The sequence below is a fragment of the Pongo abelii genome, chromosome 19, assembly GCF_028885655.2.
Source record: "Pongo abelii isolate AG06213 chromosome 19, NHGRI_mPonAbe1-v2.0_pri, whole genome shotgun sequence".
Classification (NCBI taxonomy): Eukaryota; Metazoa; Chordata; class Mammalia; order Primates; family Hominidae; genus Pongo; species Pongo abelii.
The window spans coordinates 15,231,807-15,244,744 of NC_072004.2; the positions used below are offsets into that span (position 1 = coordinate 15,231,807).

At 43.6% G+C, this 12,938-nt stretch overlaps 1 protein-coding gene and 1 pseudogene across 2 annotated transcripts in view; both read right to left on the minus strand.

Moving 5' to 3' along the window:
* Positions 1-397: 397 nt before the first annotated feature.
* The window catches only part of PMP22 (peripheral myelin protein 22), a 35,607-nt gene continuing 23,066 nt past the window's right edge, over positions 398-12,938 (minus strand). Inside the window, exons 4-5 of one of the 2 annotated variants that reach the window (XM_009251316.3) lie at positions 10,055-10,195; positions 398-1,695 (exon numbers count right to left, since the gene is read on the minus strand). In XM_009251316.3, the coding sequence (XP_009249591.1) occupies positions 1,532-1,695; positions 10,055-10,195 (305 nt within the window). In that variant the 3' untranslated portion in view covers positions 398-1,531. 2 annotated transcript variants of the gene reach the window in all.
* LOC112129824 (small nucleolar RNA U13) lies at positions 8,390-8,486 on the minus strand (annotated as a pseudogene).

The window sequence follows — 12,938 nt, forward strand, 5'->3', positions numbered from 1 at the left end:
TACCTCAGGGTTAGGGATCTGAGATGCTTCTGCCAACATTCCCGGTATATCAGGGCAGCTCATGACATGCCTCCATGTTTTCCATGTGGGTCATCAGACAACAGAGCACCAGAGGGGGTTGAACTAAATGAATACTCAAGTGCCTTCCAGTCCATTTACAGCTTCCATTTCAGCTGCAATTCCCAACTGTCTCCAATTAGCAAACGTTTGCACAGACATCATGAAGGCATCATGTGCTCCCTGTAGCTTGTAAAACAGCTATGATTTTGGTACCTTAGCACCATCCTGTAACCCAAATCTCCAGCTCAACTTTGCTTTCCACTGAAGCTCTTCATCCTGCTCCAACAGGCACCTTGTACCCACACCCAAGTTCCCACAAAAACTCAAGAGAGACCAGTGAGTTACTCTGATGTTTATTTTAATGCATCTTAGTCCACACAGTTGGTATAAAATCAGAAAATGCAAAGCAAAAACAAAAGGTCTGGAGTCTTAGCATCAGAAGGGCACCATATATACATCTACAGTTGGTGGCCAATATAAGTCATCGCCAGACAGTCCTTGGAGGCACAGAACAGCCTAGACTCAGCCAAGCTCTAGGAACTCACGGTCCCAAGGAGTCTAGACACTTGTTCTGATGCTCCGACCGTAAGAAAAATGTGGGAGTGATGAAGGCTTTATGATTTACTCATTATAGTAATAATAGCAGCCTAGCTAGGTACAAAAGCAGTTATAAACCATTTATATTACACAGAATTATTCAGGTCTCCATTCTGTCTTATGTTGTAAAATTGTTAATTGGATTTCCAGTGAGTCGTTTAGATGATTAGTGATAATAAGGAATGGTAAATCCATAGCACCATTTCAAAGATTTGTTGTCACTGATTTCTCATTCAGATGTGTGACTGAGATACTCCACCTGTAAAGGCAAGTATGCCAATGCCATAAGCCGTGTTTTTGCGAGGGCTCCAGTTTGGGCATTTTGTCCGTGTGTGCGTAAAGCTTCACACAGAGGTTCAGGCAGCGGCTGTTTCTGTTGGATGCACTGGGTCACCCACCAGAAAAGGGCTTTTGGACATTTGGGGTTTCTACCCACACTTTGGTTTTCTAAATGAGGTGGACTGGGAGGGAGGTATCTTCTTTCAGATGAAAAGGAAGGGGCAGGATGGAGTTATCTTATTTCTGGGTAAAACAAAACAAACAGAAAACAAAACAAAAATACTGAGCTGGATTATACTGTTAGGATGTAAAGTTCCTTAGCTACTTCTTTAAGGCTCAACACGAGGCTGATGGTCAACATAAAAAGCAAACAATACTATGTACATATATGTAAAAAGTGTTATAAATAGGTTTTATAAACCGGAGATATTATATACATCTTCAATCAACAGCAACCCCCACCTCCACTGCTTTCTGTTTGGTTTGGTTTGAGTTTCGGATTTTGGGCTAGCTCTTTTTTCTTTTTCTGCTTTCTGGTTTCCCTTCCTCCCTTCCCTATGTACGCTCAGAGCCTCAGACAGACCATCTGGGCGCCTCATTCGCGTTTCCGCAAAATCACGTAGATGACACCGCTGAGAAGGGCCAGGGGGAAGGCCACCCACGCCAGGATGTAGGCAAAGCCGTAGGAGTAATCCGAGTTGAGATGCCACTCCGGGTGCCTCACCGTGTAGATGGCCGCAGCGCTCATCACGCACAGACCTGGGGAGGAGAGTGACAAGCTGGGTAAGGGAGAGTCCATGGCAGAGCGGCCCCCTCTCCGCCACCCCGGATGCCGACAAATGCTGGGTAGGAAGAACATTTCTACCTCTGGAAGGAAATCTGCTTCCAGGTCCAGAATTGAAAGGAGGTAGCTCAAAAATCCAGGAACAAGGAAAACGACTTGCTCTCTACTTCCAATCTTGGCCATCTAGGCCTTAATATCTGAGGGTTTTCTTTACATTTTCTGCCCTATTTCTCTTTCTTTAACTGTCACCAATTCCCAGGCCACACTATATGGCCAGCAGGCATTCAGGCTGCAAGTAAAACCTACCTGTCTCTTTCCAAGGGTGGTTGGGTATGGAAGCCCCTGGAAATCTATGTGCCACTCTACAAGTGAGTGGTGGCATTACCTGAAGCCAATGGAAGTGAAGTGACATTTTACCATTATTGGAGTCATGCTATGGTAAAAGGATTAAGCTCCACGCAGACCACAGGGGCCTATGGTCCCCCTAGCAGAGTTGTTATATACCAGGTGAAGCAAGCAATGCCTATGGGCACTGCCAAGCAGACAAAGAAATGTGTGGAGGGGAAAAAAGAAAGTGAGGAAGAAATTAGAATGCAGCAGACAGTATGAGTGGGAAGCCACGCTGCAGAGGGGGAAGATGATCAAAGGCAACCATCTGAAGCCCAAAGAAGGCTAAAGGGCATTGGATACGCAGGTGGGTCAGGCCACCCTCTCTGGCCACCAATGCAGCCCTTCGGTGTCAGAAAGAGAAGAAACACCTCCACCTTGGGCCCTGTGGAGCAGCCACGCTCAAACTGATGGCCCCAGCTCACATGACAGTCAGCGTCCCCCCACAAGGAGGGGTCCAGTGATGTCAGCACCCCAGCCTGGAGCTGCACAAAGCCTGGTCTGTTTCCTCCCTGAAAACAGGGTCTTTGAGAAGCTCTGAGTGACTCTATTATAAATCCAGTATGCCGTGTGGGATTCGTGCGGTTCCAGAGCTCCCAATGCACCCGCCTCCCCGGCCACCTACATCTAACCTCACTGCTATTTGGGCTGCTGTTTTACTGGACACTGCAACTTTGTTTGAAGACAGTGCAGAAGTGGGAATATGCCACATGAACCACCCTGTTAAGCCTGTCTTCCTGCAACTCAGAGGAGAAAACTGCCGCTTGAGTGGCCCCTGTCAAGAGAGCCACACAATAGTCTTGGAACCAAAATGGGACAGCATCCAGGACCTGCCACCTACAGGAAGTTAAGACAGCAAAGATGGCCATGTCAGGAGTGAAATCATCGCTGGTTAATTGTTCACTGCAGAAAACAGCAGTTTTGATCTGCTGGGGACACACTTTATTTGCCTTGAGGTCCAGGATCCTTAATGGCTTGCCTCTCCAAAGTGCTAACTCTTGTCTTTAAGACATACTGAAGTTGTCTCTTGGGCTCTGTCTGACTTATCTAACGAGGGCAGGGCTATAAAAAAGGAAACATGACCTTGGCAGAGAGCAAGGTGTTAACAGAGTGCTAGCAGGGCAGGACAACGCTTATCGTCATGCAGGCAGGGCTCCCAAATGGGCTGTCTAACCAGATCTGGCATGAGAAATGCCTCAGGAGCTGAGTGGACCAGCTACTCCCTGATTTTACTGGCTAAGAGGAAATATCAGATTCCATCCTTGAACAAGAGGGACATAAAGAGGCAGTATAGAGAAGTGCAGTGACTAACTACACAGCTTAATGTGTATGACTTTCATCTTAGTAGAATCTCAGAAGTGAATGACTCTAAGCTTACCTGTGATAAGCAGTAAACTTAGATACCTACAAAGCCAAAAAGAGGATACGCACTTTATATGATTGTTGTCAGGAGACTGATGTTTTAGGGAATATATTATTACAAGATTGTCTGCATGTAAAGCAATAGATGTACACTAAAATAGAGAAAAGGATGATTCTTTGGCTGGGTTCCCTCTGTCTGCAACCCAAGACAGTTAATGTCATCCAGTAGTCATCTCCAAAAGCCAAATACTCCTAATAAGTGGACTGTGACTCACTTTCTCAGCAACCAGTAGGTGGAGATGTATCTCCAGGTCCCTGTGGCAAGGGTAAGTGAGGCCCTGAGGCACAGGCAGATGTTCTGCTCTTTGGCAATGACTGGGACTCCCTGGGAGGGGCCTGAGTCTGGGAGCAAAGGTCATCTTTAAGAAGAAGGACACTGACCCTGTCCAGACAACACAAATGTGCTGGGCATTCAACTTACAAGAGTTTCTCCCTGTCTCAGGATGGGTAGGTCTGCAACAACTTCCTGCAAGTTCTGCCTAAAGCCCTTTTGAAGAGAAAGTCTTAAGCTCCTTTAACAGTGACTGCAACCCCATGAGAGTGATTAGAGCCCAGAGCCCCTGGAAGGAAACACCCAAGGGGCCAAGGTCAAAGGAAGCAGCTGAGGGAATTCCCAGTACATCCTTATCATCTCCATTCCCTTTGGTTCAGTGAACATTTAATGAGTGCCTAGTGCATGCGGGCACTGTTATAGCTGGTGTTCTGGATGCACCAAGATAAGTGAGACATGGCTCCTACCTTAAGGACTGTGTGTCTAGAAGACAGACATTTGCATATAATTTCGATATAGTCCGATGGAATTTCAACAGAGGGAAGGAAATGCACCAGATGCCCCAAGAGCATAGACGGGCACTGAGTCCAAACTGGAGAACTGGAGAAGCCACACGGACTCTCATATAATAGGCTGATTAGCTCACTAAGGGTCAGGAAAGAGAGGGCCTTTCATGACATGTTACGGAAGCTGTGATGAGAAGCCTCTGAGGAAACTTCAGCAGAGAAGAAACATGATCAGACGCACATTTTAGAATGATCACTCTGGCCACGGTGCAGAAAATGGATTCAGGGGCAGGGACAAGGCAGGTAGCTGGAAGGAGCATGAGGAGGCCTTTGCATAGCTGCACTGGGGTTAGTGAATCAAGACAAAGAAATGGGCGTAATGCCTATGGAGGATGCTACCCAAATGCAGGACTCAGTAGAAGGCTGGCTGTGGGGTGAGGGAGAGAGGAGAGGCCAGCATGACCGCCTGGTGTGTTCACTCAGGCAAGTGGGAACACGGCGATGTCTCAGAAGCCAGGGGAATAGAGCTTCAAAGAGTGAGTAGCTAACAGTATTGAAAGGAGCAGAGTGATCCAACAAATTAAAGACTTCAAAGTGTACTTTGGTAACCTCAGCAAAAGCACTTTCATTTGAGAGCCTGGGGCAGAAGTCAGAGAGAAGTTGGCTGGAAAGGGATGTCAGTGGGACCACCAGGGCGGTCACTGGAAGGTGCAGCTATGATGTTGGGTTGATGAGTGGGTGCCTTTGTCTCCCTCCCCCTTCATCCTCAGGGCAACAAGGTAGGGCAGGAAGGGCTGTGAGGCCTGTTCCTCTGAAAGTAAGAAACTTCTCTGTGTTTCTGTGATTGAAGCCCACTCCTTTTCCATTTTCAGTATCCAAGTAACCACTGCTGCCTAGAAAGCCACCCATAGCATTGACTCTGATCTGGGCATGGCTAGTGAGACATTCATAATCATTCATCCCTAACAAAAATTTCTAAATGTGGTATTTGACATAAGCCATCTTTGAATCACTCTAGACAGGATGGCACTGAACTTTTATTAATCCCCCCGACCAAATTCTTTTTTTTTTTTTTTTCCCTAGAGAGGCAGGGTCTCTGTCACCCAGGCTGGAGCAAGCGCAGGGTCCTGATCATAGTTCACTGTAGTCTTGACTTCCCAGCCTCAAGCAATCCTCCTGCCTCAGACTCCTGAATAGCTGGGACCATAGGCGTGTGTCAGGCACCCGGCTAATTTTTAAATCATTTTTCATAGAGATGGCATCTTGCTTTGTTGCCCAGGCTGGTCTCGAACCCCTGCCTTCAAGTAATCCTCTCACCTCAGTCTTCCAAAGTGTTGGGATTACAGGCATTGGCCACCACACCTGGCCCAAATCCTTTTATTTTAAATGCTCTATAGCTATATTGATCTTTCTATTAACAAAACAAATGAACAACAATAACAAAAAGATAGAGAAAGTGAAACTCACTCAGGAATCCCCTCTACTCTTTCTGTTCTTAATCCCAGTAACTACACATTTGACTTGAGTTTGATTCTGCCAAGGAAACACAATTATCTAATCATCCAACCAATAGTTTTATTCAGGTTCCTCTATGTGCCCCACATGGAGCTTGATGCTAGGTGTAAGCGGTAAAATAAATCAAAACGTGCAAATCTTCCTTTTAGGTCTGTGTCTATATTAATTTCTTGATGTTTTCCAGTGTAGTGCAACCCCACCCAGCAGAGCTAAGGCATGGATAACTACTGTCAAGGAATAGATGGCTATAGGTTCTGAAAATAAGAATGACTCCAAAGTCCAGACGCAGGATCAGGATGTTCCTTCTCTAAGAAGGTAGTTTAGTTACTTCTGGGGAAATATCCTAGAAAACCTTATGGTGGGATTAGGGACAGTTTAATGGCTATGTCAGTGGTTCCCAACCCTAAATGCACATCAGAGTCACCTAGGCAGTGGATCCATCCCACAACTATTAAATGAGAGTCTCCAGGGATGAGACCTGAATACTGTCTTCTTTTTTCTTTTCTTTTTTTTTTTTTTTTTTTGAGACAGTCTTACTCTGTCACTCCCAGGCTGAAGTGCAGTGGCATGATCTTGGCTCACTGCAACCTCCACCTCCTAGGTTCAAGTGATTCTCTTCTGCCTCAGTTTCCCAAGTAGCTGGGACTATAGGCACGCACCACCACGCCTGGCTATTTTTTTGTTTGTTTTTAGTAGAGACAGGGTTTCACCATGTTGGCCGGGCTGGTCTTGAACTCCTGACCTCAAGGGATCTGCCCACCCCAGCCTCCCAAAGTGCTGGGATTACAGGCGTGAGCCACTGCGCCCAGCCCACTGTCACTTTTTTTTTTTTAAAGGACCTCAGGTGATTCTGATGCATGGCTCAGGTTGAAAGCACTGAACTAAAGGAAGGAGGCTTTTGATATGCATTCAGGAAGCAGCCAACCTAATGCAATCAAGAAGAGATAGTTCCTAACTGTTAGCCTTGTGGCTAAGTGAGGAAGAGATAATTTGGCAAACCATGGAGACCCCACATGACACACAGAGCTGTAATCCAGAGCAAGGAGACAGAGACAACTCCCAAACCTACAGTCAGCTCCAAGAGCCCTAGCATCTTTCATGTGCTTTTCCTGAAAGCTCATGTGTGCCATCCATAAAGATCACAGCTGGGCCAACCAAGAGGAAGCTGTGCAGAGATAATGCAGCCCTCACAGCCACTTCCGGAGACTACACAGAGATTCTAGCGGTTTCCACTTAAAATGCTCCAGTGCAAAGAGGCATTTGCCAGCATGCATGCTTGTAGATTTTACATCCCATGAGTGTGGAGCTACTTTCTTCTTCCTTCTGTCCTCCCTCTCTTTCTTCCTTTCTTTCTCTTCTTCCCTTCTGTTTGTCAGTTTTAGCTTTTCTGACTACTTCCTTGATGTTAAGTTGTCACTTCCCAGGTTTTCCCAAAACCTGGGTTTCTCATCTCCAACCATAATCTACTTAGCTCTCTAATTACTAACTTCTTACTAGTCTATGAGTCAGAAAACCACATGACAAAACTGACTTAGAACTGTCACACGATAAGGGAACCAGGAAATCTCCAAATAGAGTTCCTAACTCTTTCAGTTCTCAGAATTAGTGGAAAGATCCTGCAGCTATTTCCAGTGCAACATCCTAGAGATCTGAGGTTCCTTGGAGACCAACTCTCAGATGATCTTGACTGGGATTAACAAGGGAGGACAGGACACTCTCAGGACTTACAAATTACAACTGCTATTACAGCTCAGCATTTCAAATTCAAGATAATTTCTTATTCAAATGTGGACCAACAGATAACTGAAAATTCAGTCTCATGAGAGGTAAGCAGCTAAACGTAAAGGGGATAAAGAGGACAAAGTCATGTGCTTTTACATTCGGAATTCTGCACTTTCCGCACAGTTCTAAACATCTTGTATTGATTTTGGAGGAGAATGAAAATAGTGAAGCAAGAGTGGATTACTAAATATACTTAAATCGCAATACCTAGAAAAGTGTTTGGCTGAACTGAAATACTTTTAACACACAGTGCAGTTACATGAGTGACTTAAGGGTTCTTATCTCTGGACTTTGAGTTTTGGCCTAAAATGATGTAATGATGTTGCTAAAAAGACATTGTTAAAGGACTTAAAGCCGAAACAGCTGAGCAGGATGAATGAAGATGAAGGTACTGGCTATCCCAGGGAGCCTGTTCAACAGCAGCTTACCTCTTCTCGGCTCCACATTTTCAACGTGACTGGGTCTTATGGTACAGGCTTGTATTCATCACAGATGTTTGGAACTTCAGAATAATACATAGTGCAAATCTGCATTTACCTTCCATTGTAAATCAGTTCCACTAAAAGATAATATAAAAGGCAGAGCTTCTGCCTTGGATTTTGTGTTCTTTAAATTTTTGTGCATTCTGTCTTTAAAATATAAGAAGTACCTCACTATATTCAGTGTAACATTCAATCGTCCCTGTCATGAGCTGGGTGACCTTGATCATTCATTTACCCTCTGGTGGGCTCAAATTATTCATCAGTAAAATAACGAGCCCGTACAAATAAAATGTAATTTTTTTCACAACAGAAGGGTAATGTGCCAAATCATAACAAGGTTTGAGGGAGGCACATGTCACACATGAGCATGAAAACCCAATCATTGCTTATGAAACTAACATTTCAATATAAATACATTATGAAACTTCTGGTTCTAAATCCATATTATCTTGAGGGCATATCCACTGATGCAATGGATATGATCATTATTTGATTTGATATCAAACTAAAACGAGTCAGAAAAAAAAAAGAAACCCCAGAATATGTTACAGTTGTCTTTATTCCAACTGAAAATTGAGTAAGGGTAACTCTTCACTTTAACATACCTAGAAATGAGATCTCCTTGCATAACTGGTCATTTAACAGAGCCAGCAACCATCCAGGAGCTTGGCTTGGTGTCATAAGACATGGGTAAGTAGCAAAGCACTGTCTGGTTTTGAAATCTCAAAACCATGAGTATTGAAATGTTGTATTTGAGTGTTTAATGAGAAGTGGTTAATCATTTACTTCCTTTTTTCAGGAAAGGGGAACTCTCTGGCTTCTAGACAAGGTCACCAACATCTAACCTTGGGCTGTGTCTTCCCATACAACCCTATTTAAGGCATTATATCTATCAAAGACACATGGGCTGCTTTCAACCTTCCAATGACTGCTCCTGGGCACAGAGTGGTGAAATGGTACCATGGGCATTCTGACAATCAACTCAGAGAAGAGATGCTACATCCTTTGCCCTCTCAGAGGGTCACAATTGAGAACATCTCATAGTACCTAGACATACTCTGGTACATATGAAGTTTGTGATCTATGAATTTGGACCACGAAATCCACCACTACATCTGGCCCTTACTTCTCTCCAATGCCCTGCTGGCTCAGTCAACAGTAAGTCAACAGACAGACATATAAGAGCTAATGAAGCAAGATGCTAGGCAGAATCCAGAGACAAAGTTGGAAGATGTCACCCTGTGTAATAGAAGTTTCTAGGACTCTGCACACCATGCATATTAATAACACATTTAAAGAGGGAACTTGAAGACAGTTTAGGCAGGAGATTAAGGAGACGTCTCATGTGTTTTCATGTGTTGTCATGGCCCCATGTTTGGAAATGACAATATGTGACACAGGAGTGCCAAAATGAAGATACCAGAGGATGACAACAGTCAATCAAAGCCCAGTGGAATCTAGGAACTGGAAGCAAGGAAGGTGAGAATTTGTCAGTGTGACTCATCACTACCTACTGGTGGAAGACACATGCCTGATAACTACTTTGCCAGTTCTTAGCACATCGGGGCCATTTTCTGGAGGCATAATGTAATCTACAGAAACAGCTCTCAAGCCTGACCTTTGCTCTACAGCTAGCCTCAGTATTCACCTCTGATTATGTGTCCAGATTGCAGTTTCATTCCTGATGATACGCCTGGCTTGGGGGGGGACCTTCCTTCCAGATCCTCTAAGTTCTCTTTAATATGCATCTCATTCCAGGGAGAAGGGGAGAGTTCTAAGTCCCAAGTTCTAAGACACATACACGTACACACCCACACATACAAGCACCCACCCTCACTTTATGGAAAGCATCCAGTGGGGAGACTCATGAACATCAGTTATTCTAAGGCCACATCCTTCTACTAAACTAATCATTCTGCAGACTTGGATGCACCCTGCTTCCACATGGACTTTAGCATCCGCAACTTACCAGCAAGAATTTGGAAGATTCCAGTGATGTAAAATCTGCCCCCCTTGGTGAGGGTGAAGAGTTGGCAGAAGAACAGGAACAGAGACAGAATGCTGAAGATGATCGACAGGATCATGGTGGCCTGGACAGACTGCAGCCATTCTAGGGGAAAGAGACACTTGGTTAGGAGAGCTGGCCATGGCCGGGGGAGGGCTCTGCCTCTAGGTGCAGGGCCTGAGGGGCCATGACTGCTGACAGCACAGTCTTCACAGGCAGCAGAAGCAGAAGTCCTTTTTTCCTTAGCAGAACTCAGACAATTCACTTTTGCAATCTAAGAAGACATTCTTTATTTGTTTCTTTTGGAGGAAAAAATATATACATATATAGATACATATATATGTACCGATATACACATATACAAACACATATATGTATCGATATGTACACATTACATACATATATACCTATATGTACAAATATGCATACATATATGTGTGTTTCTATATATATGTGTATATACACGTATACAAATACATGACACACACATATATATAAAACACGTGAACATTTAGGGAAGGGCTGTAAAAAAATATCTATAGTTCCACCACTAGGAGTTAAAGTCATTTTAAAATACATCGAATTTCCTTCCAGTGTTGGTGCAAATGTGTTACTTATGTACATGTGTCTGTGTTAAAGAAGGCCTGAGCCCTGCCTACTGCCTTCCCTCTTCTTGCCCTCAGGGGTCTTTGAAGGGCTTATCGGAACTTCTGCATTCCAAGAAAAATAGTTTAAAACCACTGTTCAAATTATCTGCATTCCCCAAGGAGAAGTAAAGATCATGGGAATGGCTGTTAGAGCCCAAACTAATTTTTTAGAAGAATGGAAGAAAATACTGATGAAGAAAGGTATGCTCTCTATAGGTATGGAAACCCATTTGCTTGGGCAACCTGTGTTTTTTTTTTTTTTTTTTTGGTCAACTCTGATCATGGCCATTAGCCTCAGCACAGAGCGGTGTGTGATCACAAACCACCAGACGGGATGAAGGCTTACACTTCCTTATCTCTGTTGAACCCCAAATCTCCAAGCTTCCAACTGAAATTCAGGCAAGAAGACAGTGCCTCCTATGGTTCCTTCAGTTCACTATCTGCTGCAAATTCATGTCATTTCAGGGAGGAAAGAAGAAACAACCTGAGTTCCACACTGTAGAGGGAAGCCCAGGGTAAAAATCTGCATTTGGCCTCTGTCTTGTCTTCCAAGTGCCACAGAATGCTGGGGGCAGGCACTGCTCTCACGGAGGAAGAGCAACTGGGGAAGCTGCAGCATTTAATCCTTTCAGCTCAGGAACTGCCATATGTAATGGCTTCAAAAGCATATCTTCAGTGCTTCACCCAGTATTCACAGCTCTGAAATCTGGATGGTTTATAATTAATAACTGAGTAAGATAAACTTGTTTTGAGTTGTAAGCAGCTCATGGCAGAATTTTAAGGGTGCCAATTAAGTTAACTGTTACTAGAGTTTCACCTAAGATGTTTCCAAGGCACAGACTGGAGACATTTTAGAGTTGGAAGAAACCTGAGAAATCAACTAGTCCAGCTCCTTTGCATTGAAAGAGATTTCCAGAGGTGTTTTCATGAGCCCAAATGACACAGCCCAATCTAAGAGGCCTTTGATTCTAGTCGAGTACTCTTCACATTCAAGCACAACATATGCTTCTTTTATTTTTTCAATTTCTTTGTCAATTAAAGTAAGAAAATGACGGCTAATGGGTTGTGAGCCATCCTGATTTCACTCTTACATAACCTTAATTAAATGTTTGTCTTTATCCAGCATAGCGGTTCTTCTGGAGGAGCACTTTGCAATAAAGCTAATGTTCCCATAATATTATTTGCTTAAAATAAAAAAATTATCTAGCACTTTGGTAGATGCAGCTGGAATTACAAAGAAATCTGAGACCCAAATCTGAAACTAAAACAAATAAAGGGATTCACTTTGGCTGGGAAATGTCCTTCCATGTGCACGCTCATGAGGAGTATGGCTGGTGGAGACAATATCTTAGATTTCCTTCTCCAATCCTGAGATACTGTCTTCACCCTTATCCCCACACCCCTGTCATTTTCAGCAGAAACTACTATGAGACCTCACACATACAGAAAACTTAAAATCTTTATATGTTAAATCTATATAAACAGAAAGTGTCTAATATTTAATAATATAACCTAAATACTTCTTGAAACATCTTTCAACAATAACTTGAATTTTAGTCCCAATCCCACTACAACTGAGCTGTTTGCCATAAGCTGCTTCTCGAATCAAATCAGAATTAGAGGATCAAGGACATTTTTATTGAATGAGCATTTGTTGAATACCTACTGTTTTGAGCCAAGCCCTCTGGTTGACTCTGATGATCCAGAGATGAAGAAGATGGTTTTCAACCATAAGCACAATAAATAAAACACATGCACTAAGACAATAAGTCTAAGTATATCATCAACCACATTACATGTGAATGGGTTCAAGGCACTCATAAGATATGGAATTTTATCTTTGATTAAGACATTTTGGGAGGCTGAGGCAGGTGGATCACTTGAGGCCAGGAGTTCAAGACCAGCCTGGCCAACATGCCAAAACCCCATCTCTAAATACAAAAAAATTGGCCGGGTGTGGTGGTGGGCACCTGTAGTCCCAGCTACTCAGGAGGCTGAGGCAGAGAATCGCTTGAACTTAGGAGGTGGAGGTTGTAGTGAGCCAAGATCACACCACTGCACTCCAGCCTGGGCACAGACAGAGACTCTGTCTCAAAAAAAAAAAAAAAAAAAAGACTTTGTAGCTATATTGTAATATAATAGATACACCACCTAAGACAAGCAACAGTCAAAAACAAAAAAGATTTTGAAAAGAAGCTTTA